This window comes from Microplitis mediator, chromosome 3 (genome assembly GCF_029852145.1).
Source record: "Microplitis mediator isolate UGA2020A chromosome 3, iyMicMedi2.1, whole genome shotgun sequence".
NCBI classification, from domain to species: Eukaryota; Metazoa; Arthropoda; class Insecta; order Hymenoptera; family Braconidae; genus Microplitis; species Microplitis mediator.
Genome location: NC_079971.1, coordinates 18,294,530 through 18,312,325, shown reverse-complemented (window position 1 = coordinate 18,312,325; position 17,796 = coordinate 18,294,530). Strand labels below are relative to the sequence as shown.

The 17,796-nt window shown below is 28.1% G+C and overlaps 3 protein-coding genes across 3 annotated transcripts; 2 read left to right on the top strand and 1 right to left on the bottom strand.

The window, feature by feature from the left end:
• The first annotated feature begins 1,032 nt into the window (after positions 1–1,032).
• On the top strand, positions 1,033–7,961 carry LOC130665488 (trypsin-like). Its single transcript, XM_057465909.1, has 3 exons — positions 1,033–1,221; positions 1,312–1,436; positions 3,877–7,961. Exons 2-3 carry the CDS (start codon positions 1,388–1,390, stop codon positions 4,689–4,691), a joined length of 864 nt encoding a protein of 287 aa, XP_057321892.1. The 5' UTR covers positions 1,033–1,221; positions 1,312–1,387; the 3' UTR covers positions 4,692–7,961.
• Positions 7,962–12,373: 4,412 nt separating this feature from the next.
• Positions 12,374–15,990, top strand: LOC130665019 (translin). The gene is made up of 5 exons (XM_057465256.1): positions 12,374–12,575; positions 12,891–12,990; positions 13,073–13,288; positions 13,405–13,484; positions 14,420–15,990. Exons 1-5 carry the CDS (start codon positions 12,507–12,509, stop codon positions 14,651–14,653), a joined length of 699 nt encoding a protein of 232 aa, XP_057321239.1. The 5' UTR covers positions 12,374–12,506; the 3' UTR covers positions 14,654–15,990.
• Positions 14,816–17,796, bottom strand: LOC130665017 (glyoxylate/hydroxypyruvate reductase A-like). Its single transcript, XM_057465254.1, has 4 exons — positions 17,601–17,796; positions 16,477–16,851; positions 15,840–16,204; positions 14,816–15,169 (listed from the first exon to the last, which is right to left on the bottom strand). The coding sequence occupies exons 1-4, from the start codon at positions 17,692–17,694 to the stop codon at positions 15,038–15,040; spliced, it is 966 nt and encodes a 321-aa protein (XP_057321237.1). The 5' UTR covers positions 17,695–17,796; the 3' UTR covers positions 14,816–15,037.

The following is a 17,796-nucleotide window of genomic DNA, read 5'->3' as shown; positions in this document are numbered from 1 at the left end:
TCATATTTTTTACTAAAGTTCCCTAAATATTTTTTACCTATCTCCGTGTGGTTATTAACAAATGTTCATTTAATAAAAAGACGAGTAAAATCGATTAAGGTAAGTGACCCCTCTATCGGCCAGTTAAGCGTATTTTTTTTTCCGAATTAAGAATTAAAATATAAAAAACCAATTCATGTATAAAACAGTGATAGAACCTTGAAGCTTATACATTTAACGTCAAATTAAAAAAAAATAAATGTAAAAATATTTATTAGAAATTAAATAATAAATTAAAATAACTTCAATTCCTGATGTCTCCTCTATCGGCCTAGCTGTCATTTCTATCGGCCTGCCTAGACCCCCTTTATCGGCCACCTTATAGATAAAATTTTAGCTGATTGGATGTATATAATTTATTTACATGTATTCTAAATACTTATATTTATTTTGAAATATAACTTAATCAATTAGTTTATTTATTTTGACATTCACAAATTAAATTGACTATTTTGCATATAAATGCTGATAACCTCAAAAAAAAATAAAACTAAGGTGGCCGATAATGCATACAGAGGTAATTTTCTTGTATCTATATTCGGCCACCCTATTTTTAATATAAATTAGGCAAAAATTATTAAATTATTAACTCCTAAAATTACTATGAAACGAGCTAATGAGATTACAAAAAAAATCGGGTTTTTATTGTTATTTTCAATATTAGTAATAGGTTATTGAAAATACAAGAAACCTTAACCAACCTGATAAGAAATCACCAGAAATCGCATCTGACGCACTGCTATTTTTTTTTTAATTATAAAGTGAATTTTTACAACAATCAAAGTATGTTTAATCTAAACTAGATTAATTTTACTTTTTTTTAAAAAACTATTTACGCATGAATACGTACTTATTGTAGAAATATATCGATTCTTCGACTAAGTGGCCGATAAAGGGGGCCTGGCCGATACAGGGGTCACTTACCTTATCTGAAAAAAAAAAAATTATCCGTGTTATACTATATTACAGAGATATTTCTTCAAAAAGTATAGTATTCAGACAATGTAACAAATCGCATTATTCTTATATATATTTAAACTTTTCTTGTAAGTTGCTTAGTTTTCGAGATATTTCGATTGCACAACTTGCCCCTATGATCAACTAGCCCCTCCCTACCCTATCTGAATTTTATGAAATTTGATAAAATAAAGTCATTAATTTAAGATTCAATCTTGACAGCTGGTGAATATTTAATGTTTCTTAATATATAGTTGTTTGAAAAAATAACTTTTTATGATAAATTAAAGATGATATATTACATATCTGTGTTAGATAATTGATGTGAGTATAAAAAGAAGATGGTTGGTGAATAAATAATCAAAAGCTTTTCAATAGTAACAGCATAAAGATGATGTTTAAGTCAGTGATCTTTTCTGTTTTTTCTACCATTTTAGCAGGTAATTTTATTTTATTATTTATCGTAATAAAAATGATCGAATTCAGTAATAATTCTTATTTTACAAACTTTTTTCCGGGCATTTGGAATAAATATAAATCATACAGAAACTTATAGCGATAGGAAAAGATTAAAAAATCGGTCTATCGGTTGACCCTGCGGGCCAGCCCTAAAACTTCCCGCTATTTTCGAGCTACTTGAGCTCAAAAACAATGTTGTGAATACATTTTTGTGACAGACACTTAAAATCTACGACATTTAGCGCCTATAGCCGGCAGCTAAAAATATTAGATAAGATACAGCAGGTAAAAAAGATACCTAATCGTTCTAATAGTGACGTCATCATCGGATCAAAAAATATTTTTTGGTTACATGTGCGATAGCAAACGACCAAAAAATATCGAAGTAACTTAACGAGCCATCTTGTGACAAAATTTATCATCATTTTAATTCGTCCACTTACCGACTTCTCTCTAATTTTCAACAAATACTCAAAACAATCTTACCAAATAAATAAACGCGGATTTATAACCTGCCATTTATACACGGAAAGAACAAGATAGTTCTGGCAAACATGCCAGATTATTCTCAGATACATCTGAATGAAAAAAAAATTTCAGATGCTTGTGAGGTCTATCCAGATAGAACTGAGATGAATGTAGATTATATTGAAATCTATCTCAGATTTACCTCAGATGCATCTTGGATTATTTATTGTTAGATACTTCTGGCGACTATCCGAAATAGTTCCCAGAAACATCTGCATTGGTTCAGTATCTATCCGAGATTATTCTCAAGTAAATCTCCGATACTTTTTGGCTAGCGCATGCGCGTAGATTGATTTTCACATATGCCTATTTATTTATACGCCGGTAATATAATAAAGCATAACCATTAAATTTTATTGTAATGACTACGTTCAACGCGCATGCGCTAGCCAAAAAGTATCGGAGATTTACTTGAGAATAATCTCGGATAGATACTGAACCAATGCAGATGTTTCTGGGAACTATTTCGGATAGTCGCCAGAAGTATCTAACAATAAATAATCCAAGATGCATCTGAGGTAAATCTGAGATAGATTTCAATATAATCTACATTCATCTCAGTTCTATCTGGATAGACCTCACAAGCATCTGAAATTTTTTTTTCACTCAGATGTATCTGAGAATAATCTGGCATGTTTGCCAGAACTATCTTGTTCTTTCCGTGTAGGCACTAAATGTAGTAAATTTCAAATATCTGTCACAAAAACTAATGTATTTATCTAGTACAATCGAGTCTAAGACGCTCGTGTGTCGGTGTCCTCGCCTTCGGCTCGGGCACCAATCTTCACACTCGCGTCTTAAACACGATCGCATTCGATAGATAAACTACTATTTCGAGCTCTTCGAGCTCGAAAATACTTTTGTATGCCGTTTTTATTGAAAAAAACCGTTTCTAATCATTTTTTCTCCAACGATATCTCTCAATCGAATTGACCGATTGAGACGGTTGAGGTGGCAATCGACGCGTTTTAGCAAGTTCTGAAGCTGATCAAATTTTGAAATTGATTTATCGAGTCATTTTTTGAGAAATTTCAAAAAAACTAAAAAAAAGTTTTTTTTTTAATTCTTCCGTTAACGGTTTCTCTTGAACGAATAAACCGATTCTGATTGTTAAGGTGGCAGTCGACGCGTTTTATTGAGTTCTAGAGTTGATAAAATTTTGGAATTGATCGGGGAGTCCCTTCGAAGAAAACCGTTCTTCACCATTTCTTTCTCGATCGATTTCTCTCGAACGAATAAATCGATTGAGATGGCTGAGGCGGCAATCGACGCGTTTTATTGAGTTCTAGTGCTAATTAGATTTTGGAATTGATGGATCGAGCCATCTCTGAAAAATTTGAAAAAAACTGAAAAAAAAAAGTTTTTTTTTTATTTCTTCTATATCTTAGAGTCCATTCAATAGATCGATTTGAAATTTTTAGAAAAGTTGACGGCCAACAAACTCTTTCGATTGCCCCCTCAACCATCTCAATCGGTCAATTCATGAAAAAGATATAAAGAGTTTACATCCACACACACACACACACACACACACACACACACACACACACACACACACACACACACACACACACACACACACACACACACACACACACACACACACACACACACACACACACACACATACACACATACATACATACAGACATTCGGACATCCTTCTGAAAATAGTCAGAATAGCTTCCTAGGACCTCAAAACGTCGACATCTGATGAAAATTCGATTTTCGAAAATCGGGGTAAAACCAATAACTTCCTGAATTTTTGAAAATTTCCAATTTTCTCAGCGGGAAGTTAAAAAAAAATATTATTTAGGTTTTTTTTTACTTGTCAATTTAAATTTGTTCTGTTTAAATTTTTAATTTCAATAAATAATAACTAAATTTTTACAGGTATATTTTTAAAATCTATAATTTGTATACAGGCATGTTGCGATCATGATAATCAATTTGAAGACTTATTTGACGACATCAGAGAACATTATTATTCTCCCAGTATAGTGCCTGATAAAGTGCCTTATTTAGTTAGTATACAATTGAATGGTATCCATATTTGCAGTGGTGTAATTATTACATCATGGGAAATTTTAACATTGGGACAATGTGCCTACCCTTTTGTATCTCCATCAACTCATAAATTGATTTCAATTTACATTGGAAGTACAAATCGTTATAAAGGTGGCTCTACGTATAAAGTTTCATCTGTTAGAGTACATTCATCATTTAGATTAAGTAATCATACAATACCAGCTTGGGATATTGCAACAATTCGTCTTTCAGAACGTATTATTTTTGATGACACTCGTAATCAAGCTTGTATTGGATTAAAAAATACTGGCAAATCAACAATAATAGATAAGGATGCCACTGTTGCTGAGTGGGCTGATAACAATATGTTGTCATTAGATAATTCACTTTTAATTGAATGGAAAATTATTTCTGATGAACAGTGTAATAATTATTATTCATTTATGGGTAATAAGGTGGCAAGTGCTGCACGGATTTGTGCAGTTAAGACTAGTAATATACGTAATGATGTTAAAATGTGTCCTGGTGATTTAGGAAATCCTCTGATGATCGATGGTAAACTTATTGGTATTAAAATGTGGCGGATGGGTTGTAATTTTCCCGATTCACCAGTACTTTATCGAAATGTCAGAGACTATTTTGATTGGATTGATAACCATACTGACGGAGCTTTATGCTAAATTTACTACAACTAATTATTAAAGACCTGAGTCGAAATATTAGACGTAAATTGAACGTTTTTAACGTTTTGAACGTAGATTGGAGTATCATAAATTGAAAACATATTTATCATAAAACTAAAACTCATTTATACTTCCAATAAGAAAACATAAGCATATACCAAAAAAATTTTTTCATCGATTTTGTACTCCAGGATTATAATCACGTCAATTCCCTAAAATTTTGTCATCCGCTTTTCTGGCTCTTAAATAAAGAATTCGTATTTTAAAAAAAAAATTTTTTTCAGTTTCATACTTCTATCTTTAACACTATATATGTATATCTGTTCATATATTATGATATCAAGGTGATGAAAATTGTGATTACAAATATTGAAATAAATTAATTAATGTTATCATTAAACTAAAATCATAACTCATGAAATTACCAATTTTTTATGAACCAAAATAAAAAAAAATCGTTCAAATTACTTTCAAAACGTTTAAAACGTTAAGAACGTTCAAATTACGTTAAAAACGTTCAACTTACGTCTAATATTTCGACTCGGAAGTACGTAAAAAAAATTATTCCTTCTCGAGTCAAAATTTAGAACCTATTGTAATATTTAACAACCGAAATAGAGTCTACATGGAGCCAATAGAGTTTGAGCTCCTACACAAAAAAAAAAATTCTCGACTGAAGGTAAATATTCTTGATTCAAGAAAATTTTTTGGAGACCTAACTTTTCTCGGATAAAGTAGAAATCTTTTCCAACCAAGACGAATTCTCTTGGCTCAAGAAAATCTTGACTTGGTTCCCGAAAACGTTTGTCTTCAAAAATATTTTCTTGACTCAAGATATCTGTTTTTTCTGTGTATAATATCCCGATGTCCTACAATTTTTTTTTCTGTATTCAATAAAAAAAAAAAAAAAAAAAAAAACGTTAAAACTACGAAAAAGCACAAATTCAAGTCACAACCATTCCAATGAGACTAAATTATCAATCTGTATATGATTCTGAAGATGAAGGAAAATACATAAAGTTTTTTTGTCAAGTCGTTCTCGAGATATCTTGATTGGTCATGTACTATGTATATGTTTTTGAACCCTAGATTAAATGTGAATGAGTCGTGTGACCTTGTCAGGTCGATAGTAACGCTCAACCTCTTTGCTTTGCGTTAGAGATATGCAATATTGTGTGCTGCTGATAGGGTAACAATTATTATAAAAAAAAACTAGACAATATTTGTACCTACACTGTAAAAAATCACCGGGGTAAGTCCAAGCGGTGTAGGTGTTAAAATTATCGGTGTTAAATTTACCCCCGAAAGCGGTGTGAAAATAACGCCGCCACCGGTGTAAATATTCTAGATCGGTGTTAAAATAACGCGGCCGCCGGTGTAGATATTCTTTACCGGTGTTAAAATACTTTACTTTGTGAATATTTTTACTTACTCGATCACTATACTTGTTAATAAATGATATTTTTTATTAATTTCCATAAAGAACTGACATTTTTTGTGTTTTATAATCTTTAAAGTTAATACTCCAAGCGGACGCAATTTACCCCGCTTTTACACCGGTTACCCCGCTTTAACATCGGTATTTTTAACACCGGTGTATTACTCCTCCTACACCAGTGTAATTTCAATGTTACACTGGGCGGAGTTAAAACTAGTCCATTTTTAACACCGCTCTTTTTACAGTGTACAATATCAATAATCGTTTGAATAAAAATTATAAAATATATAGGGGAGGAGGGGGCAAAGCGAGCCCCTTAAAATTTTCAAAACTTCAAAAAATATAGGGGCAAAGTAGGCCCCTCAAAATTTTCTATACGCCAATAAATTCGAGCGGATAATAAGCTTATCTAAAATTCTTATATAATAAGGGCTAAAATAGACCACGAAAACTGTTCATTAAATATAATTTATTAAGGAAGTTAAAGATAATAAAATTACGTTTTAAAGTTTATATCGCAGCAGACTATTAAAATGACTTTTATGTTATTAAAATACAATTGTTTTATAGTTATTTGCAAATATCACACGTGTAAGAAATAAAAAATATCAAATCCGAAATTTTTTGGAGGGCCCACTTTGCCCCTAATTTTCGATTTTTCAATTTTAATGGACGCAGCATAATGAAGTGAAAATAAGTATCAAGGGTCTAAATAAGTAAAGGCGTAAAAAAAATCAATGATATTATAATTATTTTCTTTAAGGGGCCCACTCTGCTCCCCTCTGCCCTATGTTTTATAAAATTTATTCATACAACCGACTTTTAATAAATTCAATAATATTAAATGAATAAATATTTGTATTTGAAATTGTGATTTTCAAAATTATTTATCTGTTATTATTTTTAAAAATTATTATTAGACTACAAATATAGCATGTATGGTTTATTAATTCAATCAATCAGTTTCCAAAATATCATTTTTTAATAAAGATAATATTTGTAATTTTAATGAAATAATTTTATTATTCGATTAAGATTTTCCTACACGGAAAAAGATGATATATCTGGGAATCAATGCCGGTGAAATAGCACACATACGACAGTAAAAGATATAAGTCGGATACATACTATTTTGCCAGAATATAAACTTTTTCGTGCGGGTTATATGAATAGCATACAGCAAAAATGTAGTTTATTAGCTGTAACTTAGCAAAGTTTTCAACGTTGTTACATTGTTAGACAGGATTATAAGTCTTGTTAGATCATCAATTCTCAGATGTAATAGTTTATTGTTAATGGTGAATCACTTTGCCCAGAATTTTTATTAGATAATATTACTGCCGACATTTATGAGTTTTCCGCTTGGAACTGATCTGGTTTTATGGTTTTATGGTAAAACATTCGGTATTTTATATGAGTCAAATTAACCCTGATTAAACAAAATGATTAAAAATGATTTAAAATGATTTGTTTTTTAATCATTTTAAATACTTTTTAATCCTTCAAATCATTTCTAATCCTGTCTCTTATGGACATTTAACGTGTGAAATCATTTTTAATCATTTTGTTTAATCAGGGAAGTCATTACTTAAATTTTTAATAAATTTTCCAATTATTTTCTGAATTATTGATATAAGTATAAAATCTTTTTGTTACATATTGTATAAAATAAAAATTCTGTACCTAATGAATTTTATCAACTTATGTTAAGTTTAATTATTTATCATATGCATTGTAAACGTTCAAATAATAAAGCCATCGGAAACGTTTGTCTCAATTTGACAATAAGGCAACTTATTCTTTCCACGAAATAAACAATTATTATAAAAATTTATCATTTTAGATTCATAAAAATGATAAAATTACAATCTTTATTTTTTTTTATCATTTTTTCTTTTTTTTTTTATAAAATATTTTCTGCAAAATACATTTAGTCTACTCATTACTGCCATCGTTGGCTCAACGACGCGGCGAATATGATTTATTAATAGAAAACCGGGTTATTTGAGTAAATTAAATCTATAGTTCGCACTGCATATATTTTTTTTTTTTCATGTGTACCATTCACTTATTGCTTATTCACAGACATTTAAATTCGAATTTATGGGTTTGCTCGAAAAAAAATTTATCATATCAGTCTCATTGTAAATTAAAAAAAAAAATATGAAGTTGCCATTACTGTTGACTGTAGATATTTTAACTATTGTAGTCGTTTTTAGCAGTGATTTACGAGTATTTCGTCAACAAACCACCACCAATGATTATTATTATCATGTAGGACTTGAAATAAAAAAAATACTTTGCATTAGTGGTAATTCAAAAGATGGAATTATTTGGAATGATGTCTTAGAAAACAATAAAGAAAGGATAATATAATATTGCCAGGTGAAAAGTTAATATTTAAACAATTTTTATTTATTAGTTATTTAATACCATTGACAAATTCAGTCATTTATTCTGATTGCCGTATCCTTCGAGCTTCAATAACACGAAAAGTAAAAAAATTAAAATTATATTTTATTTTCCTCAACACATACACTCGGACATCATCTTGAAATTAGTCAAAATAGCTTCCTAGAACCTCAAAACGTCAAGATTTGATAGAAATTCAATTTTCGAAATTCGGACTGAAACCAATAACTTCCCGAATTTTTGAAAATTTTCAATTTTCTTAGCGAGAAGTTAAAAAAAATTTTTTTTTCATAATTCGCAAATATTTTCGAGTCTACTTGATCAAATGATCCGAAATTTATAGAAAAGTTGATGGCCAACAAGCTCTTTCGATTGCCGCCTTAACCATCCAAATCGGTTTATTAGTTAAAAAGTTATAGAGCGTTTATCCACACACACACTCACGTACAAAACGCACATACACACACACATATGTACATACAGACACTCGGACATCATTCTGAAAATAGTCAGAATAGCTTCCTATGACCTTGTATAAAAAGTCGACATCTGATGAAAACTCGATTTTCGAAAATTGGGGTGAAAACAATAACTTTCCGAATTTTTTGAAAATCATCGATTTTCGTAGCGGGAAGTTAAAAAAAGTACGTACCTTGAAAACTTTTTTTTATTAAGAAGTTGTAACAATTTATTAAATTTTCAATAAATAAAATTGAAATTCATTTTTGTTTTTAACATTACAAAGGCCGTTCGGCAGCCGAAATAGAAGTAGATTTTTCAGGTGTGACGATTTTTGGGACCAAGACAATTCATCCCCGACGATTCATTCCGGACAGTTCATCCCCGCGCCAATTCATCCCCTGACAACTCATCCCCGATAACTTATTACTTAATTCTGATATTCTTAATAGAAATCAAGACATTTTTACTAAACTTTATTAAAAAAACAAAAACGAAATTTAATAAAAAAAAAAAAAAAGGTCCTGGGGCCTAGAGCAATTTTTCACATTTTTTTATGTGTGGGCATATTTATTTAATTGCGCATACACAAATTTCGTGAAAAAAGGGCTCTATGTTTTACACCTTCTTATGTGTGGGTATGTTTTTTTAATTGTGACACACAAAATTCGTGAAAAAAGGGCGCTATGTTTTACACCTTTTTATGTGTGGGTATATTTTTTAGATTGCACACACACAAAATTCGTAAAAAAAGGGCGCTATTTTTCACACTTTTTTGTGTGTGGGTATATTTCTACAGTTACACACGTACACAAAATATATGAAATAGTATTTATTTATTTTATTTTATTTATTAATTTTATCGACCCTGAGACTTATGTCCCCTAAGGGCCGCAAATACAAAGTATACACAGAAAAAAAAGATTTCTTGTCACAAGAATTTTTTACTCGCCCCAAGAAAATTTTTTCCCAGCCCAAGAAATTTTTTGCATTATGAATTGAAAACAGAAATTTTCTTACGGCGAGAATGGATTTTCTCAGAGCAAGAAAAAAATTTTTGAGTCAATAAATTTTTTCTCGTCCCAAGAAAATTTTTGTGTTCAATTCATAATACGAAAAAATTCTTGCGCCCAGAAATTCTTTTTTTCTGTGTACAAATAATAATAGTAATACATACATAATTCGTATTAAATTATATTATATTAAATTATATTATAATATTATATTATATATACATATATTATATATTAAATATATATAAATATATATATATCATTATTTATTATTAATTAATTATTAATTATTAATTATTATTTATTATTAACTCTATACAAATTTTCAAATATTATCGAAGATAATAACAATAATAATAAATCATAAATCTTCATTTATACATTATCAATATCATAGAATAGTGAGTAACACGCTGATCTAAATTCTTGGTATGTACTTAGTGCAACGACATCAGAGGGTAGTTGATTCCAGATTTTAATAGCCGTTATTAGAAACGACTTTTCATAAGTCGAAGTTCTGCATGTCGGTTGATAAAATACATCATTACGCCTTACAGCTCGATCTCGAACAGACAGTAGGATTCGAAAATTCTCTCGAAGGATACTGTCATGATTTAGATGTAGCATTTTATATATTATACAGGCAATTAAGAATTCTCGTCTCCTCTGAATCGTTAACCAGCCAAGACGCACTCTATATTGTGTTATATGCTCATATCGTCGTAGAAGGTAGATGAATGCAGGCGTTGAATTTTCTTTGCAGCTTAGTTTGAAGATTACCAGAAATGTTAGTGTATACAGCACTACAATAGTCGAAGATTGGTAAAATGAGAGTAGCAATCAGACGTCTACGCATAGTTGTATTTAAAATTTTGCTATTTACTTTTAGGCGAGCATTTACTTTTAGGCGAGCAATAGTATCCACGGATATTATATTTTTTTTTGTGATTTTATTTTATTTTTTCGTTTATTTATTTAATTGATTATTTGCGTTTGTCTTAATTTTATTATAATTTATATTATCTTGGGTATAAAATTACAGTAGAACCTCTATAACTCGAACTTCAAGGGAGAGGTAAAAAAAATCGAGTTATAGAGTTTTCGAGGTATAGAGGATTTCGAGTTAGGCAGCAGGCCGTCGAAATTGATGTGTATTGCAGTGAATCCTAACTACGTCTAAAGGTATGATAATTTTACAATCGCCAACAGAAAACCTGACGTCAGCTATAAATTCTATTACCATTTCGTAGAACTGGTAATCCTAATAAGATACTTGCATACGGTAATAATTTTAAATTCGAGATAAAGAGGTCAAAGTGTATGTATTCGAGTTATGGAGGGTAAAAATCTACACAAATAGCTTGTAGAGGCTCACTAATTATTTCGACTTATAGAGGGTAAAAATTTTGAGCACCGGAGGTTTTGGGGCTTAGAAGGAAGGGGATGAAACATTTCTTCGAGTTTAGGAGGTTTTCGACTGATCGATGTTCGACTTACAGAGTTTCTACTGTATATTATTGGGAGTCATTGTCGTGGTGATCAATCCTCGTGGGGATAAATTATCAAAGGTTGAATTGTCGTGGAGATGAATTGTCGAGGATGAATTGTCCTGGTCCCAAAACGCAGTGGACCGATTTTTCATGATTGATTTAATTATTTAAATCCGTAAGATTGACGGTGACGTTTAAAGGTTCATCTATAGCTTATAAGTTCAATTATATTTCTGCTTGTCAATTTTGAAAAAATATAGTTTTCGTATATGACAAGAATATATCTTTTCATATACGATAAAAATATATTTTTTGTATATGATTGACATATATATTTTATATATGCTAGACATGTACGTACTCGTATATGATGAATATTATATTTTTTAGTATAAAAAAAAATATATCAGAAAATATAGTTAAATTGGCCACATATATTTTCTGATATTTATCATATATTTTTACATATATTTCGACCATATATGTTATTTTCATACGGGAAAACTTGATGTCTATTTAAAAGACTTTCGTGCTAATTAAGCAGAAGAGTAAATTTTTCACAAAAAAATGTAAGTAAAAAGTACTCTCTATTTTATTACATTTCTCATATATAAAATATATATTACTAAGAGATAAAAGTTATTTTTAAAACATTTGGAATTTTAAATAACATATATTAACGAAGTATTGAAAATATGGTCCAAGTTTTTTTAATACTACCGCGTTTTTTTTTTGAATTGCTGTTACGCTTGCTCACAATAAGTTAACATTTTTCTTTTTCGAATACACAAGAATACAACATATAGAAATTTATCAATTAAATGTCCCTAGATTTTATTGCGAATTCTAACCTACAAATTTAAAAGCATTTACAATACTAACAATTTCGGTAAATTTTCATGCGTACCTGCTTGCTATAAAAAGTATTTGTTATTAAAAAAACAACATACAGAATTGAATAATAACATTGATAACTATATTAGAACATCAATAAATAATAATGGCAGAAGTTGCAAGAATATTTAATTCATTTCAAGATTATTTGAACTATGAACAAGAATTACGTGAGGTATATAATTTAAAAATTTTTTGATATGAAAAATTTACGAGTGTGAATGTAGCAGACATCATACAAATTCAAAGTTATAAATAAATAGAGTAAATAATTTAAAAAATAATATTTATAAAAAATGAGCATTCAAAAAATTTTAAAATTAATAAGTGCATTTTTTATAAATATTATTTTTTTAATTATTTACTCTATTTATTTATAATTTTAAATTTGTCTGACGTCTGCTACATTCTCACTCATGAAAAATTAATTAATTAATAATTTGATAAATTTTTATTTATTGTTTGAAATTTTAAAAAATTGTCAATAAAGGAAATACGTGTTATCGTAAGAAAACTTGAAAAGTGTTCTCGCGATATTTTGATGATTTTACAAAATATCCACAATGAAAATCCAATGGAAGAAGACATTAGTAAGTTATAAATTACATTGAATTAATAGTTTATGAATAAATTTTTAATGACATAAAGTAATTATTGTTTTTATTTGCATAGTTGTATCACAGTATTGCGCAAAAGCAAGAGAACATTTTGAAACTGTTCGTCAGTATTATGGTGAATTAGAAAAACTGGTTCCAAATGATCAATATTATAGATTTCATGATCAATGGCGTTATGTTACACAAAGATTATGTTTTCTAGTATCTTTAATCATTTATCTAGAGGTCAAAACACTTGTTACCAAAGAAACAGTAGCTGAGTTTCTTGGAAGTGAGTTCATAAATAAAAAAACATGAAATTTTTATTATTATTTCTCAAGATTAATAAATTATAAATTATTATATAAAATACAAAATTTTTAATAAATTTAATCTTTTATTTTTAAGTCAAAAGCAACCGCGAAGAAGGTTTTCATTTAGATATCGAAGAATTTCTTATGGGTCTACTTGAATTATCTGCTGAATTAGTGAGTAAATAAAATTTTTTTTTATAATTTTTGTGATTAATATTAAACTAAAACATAATTGAAAAATATTACTTACAGAGTTATTATCAATAAAGGGTTAAACGAAATTTGTTGAATAAATTTTAGCCCACAAAATTTAAAACTTCGAATTATAAAATTGACATGAAGATTTTACTGGTATTTATTTAACAAATTTCGTTTAAATTCCATTGGCAGGGTACAGAAGTTTGTGCTTAACAAGAAAAATAAAAGAAAAGAATTCGCCCGAATTTTTCTATATCAAAATTACGATCGCGAGCAAATTCACGTGAATTAAATTAAAAGATATATTCAAATATCGAATGCCATAAAAGAATGTTAAAATTGAGGTTGTGAAAAAAATGTCAATAAGACAAATAGCAAGACAATTAGCAAGACCGCCAGTAAGAAAACGAGCAAGACAATTGTCTTGTAGATGGTTTGCTAATTATCTTGCTGATTGTCTTATTAACATATTTTTTTCACAACCTTAATATCGACGGCTTTAATGACACTCGACATTTGAATATATCTTTTAGAAATTTCTTTGAGAAATTTGCGCGAATTTTTTTCTTTTATTCTTATTGTTGAACACAAACTTCCGTACCCTGTCCATTGATAATAACTGTAATTTTTTTTAAATCTATATCGCGGTGACATTGCGACTGCGTTGTCCTTTTTTCAATTCATGCTTTAATTTTTTTTTTTTTAATTAATTTATAAAATTTTTGTACGCTTATAACAGTTGAAAGTAATTAAAAATTTTTAAAAAGTGGGAGACACTGTCCGAGAATGGCCTTAATAACTATATTTTTATTACACTTTAATTGAGTTTAAAATTTTGCAAAAAGTATAACATTTTAATTAGTAATTTATAAATAATTACTCTTATATTTGTACTTATTTTCGTGTTACAGACACGTTTTGCAGTAAACAGCGTAACATGTGGTGATTACAATCGACCAATTGAGATCGCTCGTTTTGTAAATGAGTTGAATGCTGGTTTTCGATTGTTAAATTTAAAGAACGACAATTTAAGAAAACGTTTCGATGCTTTGAAGTATGACGTCAAAAAAATTGAAGAAGTTGTTTACGATTTAAGTATTCGGGGATTGAAGCCAACTGGTCAACCAACTCCACAGGTTCAATAATTAAAAACTGTTTATTACATCGTTCTATTTTTTCATACTTTTCTTTACTTAATAACTTTCTTATATTATATTATATTAGTAATTATTACAAACATTACAAAAGTTTAATGAAATTTAATTTCTTATAACTATTTAATTTAAAAAAAAAAAAATGATAAAATCATTACTTCATTTCGAATATACGTTTACTTTTTCATAAGAAATATAAATATTTAAGTATATAATACTGATAATAAGTGATATAATATTTGATACATTAATAAACAATAAAATTAATATTCAATCATTTTTTCCAAGTATAACTTTTTGTTGAAATAATTTATAATAAACTTTTTATAGTTACTAAAATCTCAATGAAAAAAAAAAAAAAATTGGCAGCATTTATCAATATCCGCGTTTAAAATCTAAAATATTTGGTAATGGTTCACCTTTGATATATTTTTCATAATTATTTTTAAACAATTTTGCTATACCCTCTGGTCTTACAGTACACGCATTATGTGGTGTTATTGTCACCTAAAAAAAAAAATAAAAAGATGGTAATTACTATTTGAAAAAATACCATTCCATATTTAGATTAGAATTAAAATCATGAGTATGAAAGTAGCAGACACCAGAAAAATTTTAAATTATTAATAAATAGAGTAAATAATTAACAAAATTACATTAAGAAAACATGCGCATTTATAAAGTTTTGAAATTTCTAAGTGCATTTTTTATAAATATTATTTTTTAAATTATTTACTCTATTTATTTATACTTTTAAATTTGCCTGATGTCTGCTACATTCACACTCATTAAAAACTTCTGACAAATGTTATAAAAAATTGGTATTCCGTTGATTCATATCCATTTTAATAATAATTATAAATTCAAATCACAGTTAAAAGGATATATTAGTTGTTATTAATTAATGTTTATTCTGATCACTATACAACGTTTCGTTGGTTTCCCAACTTTTTCAAGTACTCAATCAATAAAACATTAACTGTTAAGTAAATAATTATAAATTGAGACAATATGGTAACAGTTTTCCTTTTTCACAATAATCATTTTTAAAATAAATAAATAGCTTATATGCACTATGTTTTGATTTTTAGTTAAAAAATAATAACACTAATTAATAACAACTGATATATCCTTTTAACTGTGATTTGAATTTATAGTTATAAAAAATTATTTTTACTTGAGGCATTGTCCAAAGTTTACTGGTCGGCGGTAAAGGTTCAACTTCAAAAACATCTAAAATAGCTGCTGCTATCCATTTATTTTCAAGAGCTGTCACCAAGTCGCTTTCTTTAATTATATTTCCCCTACCAACGTTAATAAAAATTGTATTATTTTCTTTACAATTTTTTAAAACGTCGCCGTTTAATAATCCATCAGTTTCTGGAGTTGCTGGCATTATGTTTATAATATAATCACAGTTGGATAAAAATTCTGGTAACAAATTTGTCGTTCGGTATTCATCAATGTAAGGCTCTTTTATCGTAGGAACTGTACGTTTCAAGCCCCAAATTTTTGCACCGAAATTTTTTAATGATTTTGCAACTAATGACAATAAAATATAAACAATTAAAAATTTAAAAAACTTATTCCTCCTATAAAAAAATACTAATTGATAAACAATGAATCAATTTTCAGCTATTATTTTATAATTTACCTAAAAAGTAAATTATTAGTTAATATAGTTTTCAATTTTTTCTTTGATCTCAAAAGTATCCTATTTTTGATCGGTATTTTAAAGAATCCGCGGTAAAAAATGTTTCATTTGAATCGAAATAATGATATATTATTTATAATGATAATTTTTTAATATTTACCAACTTTTCCTATGTTGCCAACACCCATAATCCCGATATTCATTTGCGAAATTAATCTACGAGCAACAAACATCGAATTATTGGGCCAAACAGCACTTTTTAACCGTTCATATTCTTCTTTTTGTCGTCTCTCATGTGCAACGATTTGCATAACAATATACTCAGCCATATCTATACCGTAAACATCATCAACAAACCTAGTGACCACAAAATTAATATTTTTCTCGTCACGTAATTCAACTAATTGTTCAACCCCTGCTGATATTGACTGTATCCATTTTATATTATTTAATTTGTTTTTTATTTTCGGTAAATATCGACAATCTGCTATCATTATCTCAACATTATCCAATTCCAATGACTCAACACTGTTATCTATCGGGAAAATTATTTTAAAAATTATATTACTTCAAAGTCAAGGCTTTTGATCAGCACTATCATTCGTTGAACAATGATAAACTATACACATTTAACATGATTAGATGATTTGAAACATCTAATTACTTTGAATTTTTATGTAACGCAAATGTATTGTAATTCTATCTAATTATGAATGAAGAAATTGAAAGTTAAAAATTCAAAATTGATTTTCAATGATCCTGAAATTGACAATAAATAATTTTCGGACTTTTTTTTTTCAACAAATCAATTCCAAAAAAAGAACTAAAAATATGCACATTTAGAAAATTATAAAAACTATAGGTGCAATTTTTTCAAATATTTTTTTTTATAATTTATCGTTTTGAAAAATAATCCAAAATTTTTTTGACGTCGGCTAACTTCAGTATCATTTTTTTTTATTCATAAATAAAAAAAAATTTTGATTTAAAATCGAATTATATTTTAAATTTCGTCGAATTAAAATTTTTATAATGACTCATTAATATTTAAATACAAAAAAATTAACAAACAATTATATTTTCTTATTGAAAAATTTTTGAATGCAAGAAAAAAATTATAATTATTCTCAACCTAATTATTAACTAAAAATATTAGGAAATAATCAAATAATAATAATACGGAATTTAATAAAACACTTGATGAGTTTAAAAAAAAGGTGACAATGAATTATGACCTTGAATAACTTTTTTATTTATGTAAACTAATTATTATTTTTCAGTTACCTGGATTAATATTTATAAATTCAAGTTCTGGCATTATTTTTTGAATATGTTGTGCTAATATTGACATTGAAGTATAAACAACAACACGGTTCATTTTTTTCGTAATTTTTTAAAAATAAATTCTATCAGTACGTATTTAATTCAATGAAAGTTATTCAAACGTCAACTAAATACAATACAATGCATTATGTCAATA

Bases quoted from the DNA above. Each gene is read 5' to 3' on its own strand.
- LOC130665488 (XM_057465909.1), top strand. From the start codon at position 1,388: ATGATGTTTAAGTCAGTGATCTTTTCTGTTTTTTCTACCATTTTAGCA. The intron at 1,437-3,876 runs GTAATTTTATTT...AAATTTTTACAG, and splicing joins TTTTTCTACCATTTTAGCAG to GTATATTTTTAAAATCTATA.
- LOC130665019 (XM_057465256.1), top strand. From the start codon at position 12,507: ATGGCAGAAGTTGCAAGAATATTTAATTCATTTCAAGATTATTTGAAC. The intron at 12,576-12,890 runs GTATATAATTTA...TTGTCAATAAAG, and splicing joins ATGAACAAGAATTACGTGAG to GAAATACGTGTTATCGTAAG. The intron at 13,289-13,404 runs GTGAGTTCATAA...TTTATTTTTAAG, and splicing joins AGTAGCTGAGTTTCTTGGAA to TCAAAAGCAACCGCGAAGAA.
- LOC130665017 (XM_057465254.1), bottom strand. From the start codon at position 17,694: ATGAACCGTGTTGTTGTTTATACTTCAATGTCAATATTAGCACAACAT. The intron at 16,852-17,600 runs GTAACTGAAAAA...TTTTCCCGATAG, and splicing joins ATTTATAAATATTAATCCAG to ATAACAGTGTTGAGTCATTG. The intron at 16,205-16,476 runs GTAAATATTAAA...TATTGTCATTAG, and splicing joins TGGCAACATAGGAAAAGTTG to TTGCAAAATCATTAAAAAAT.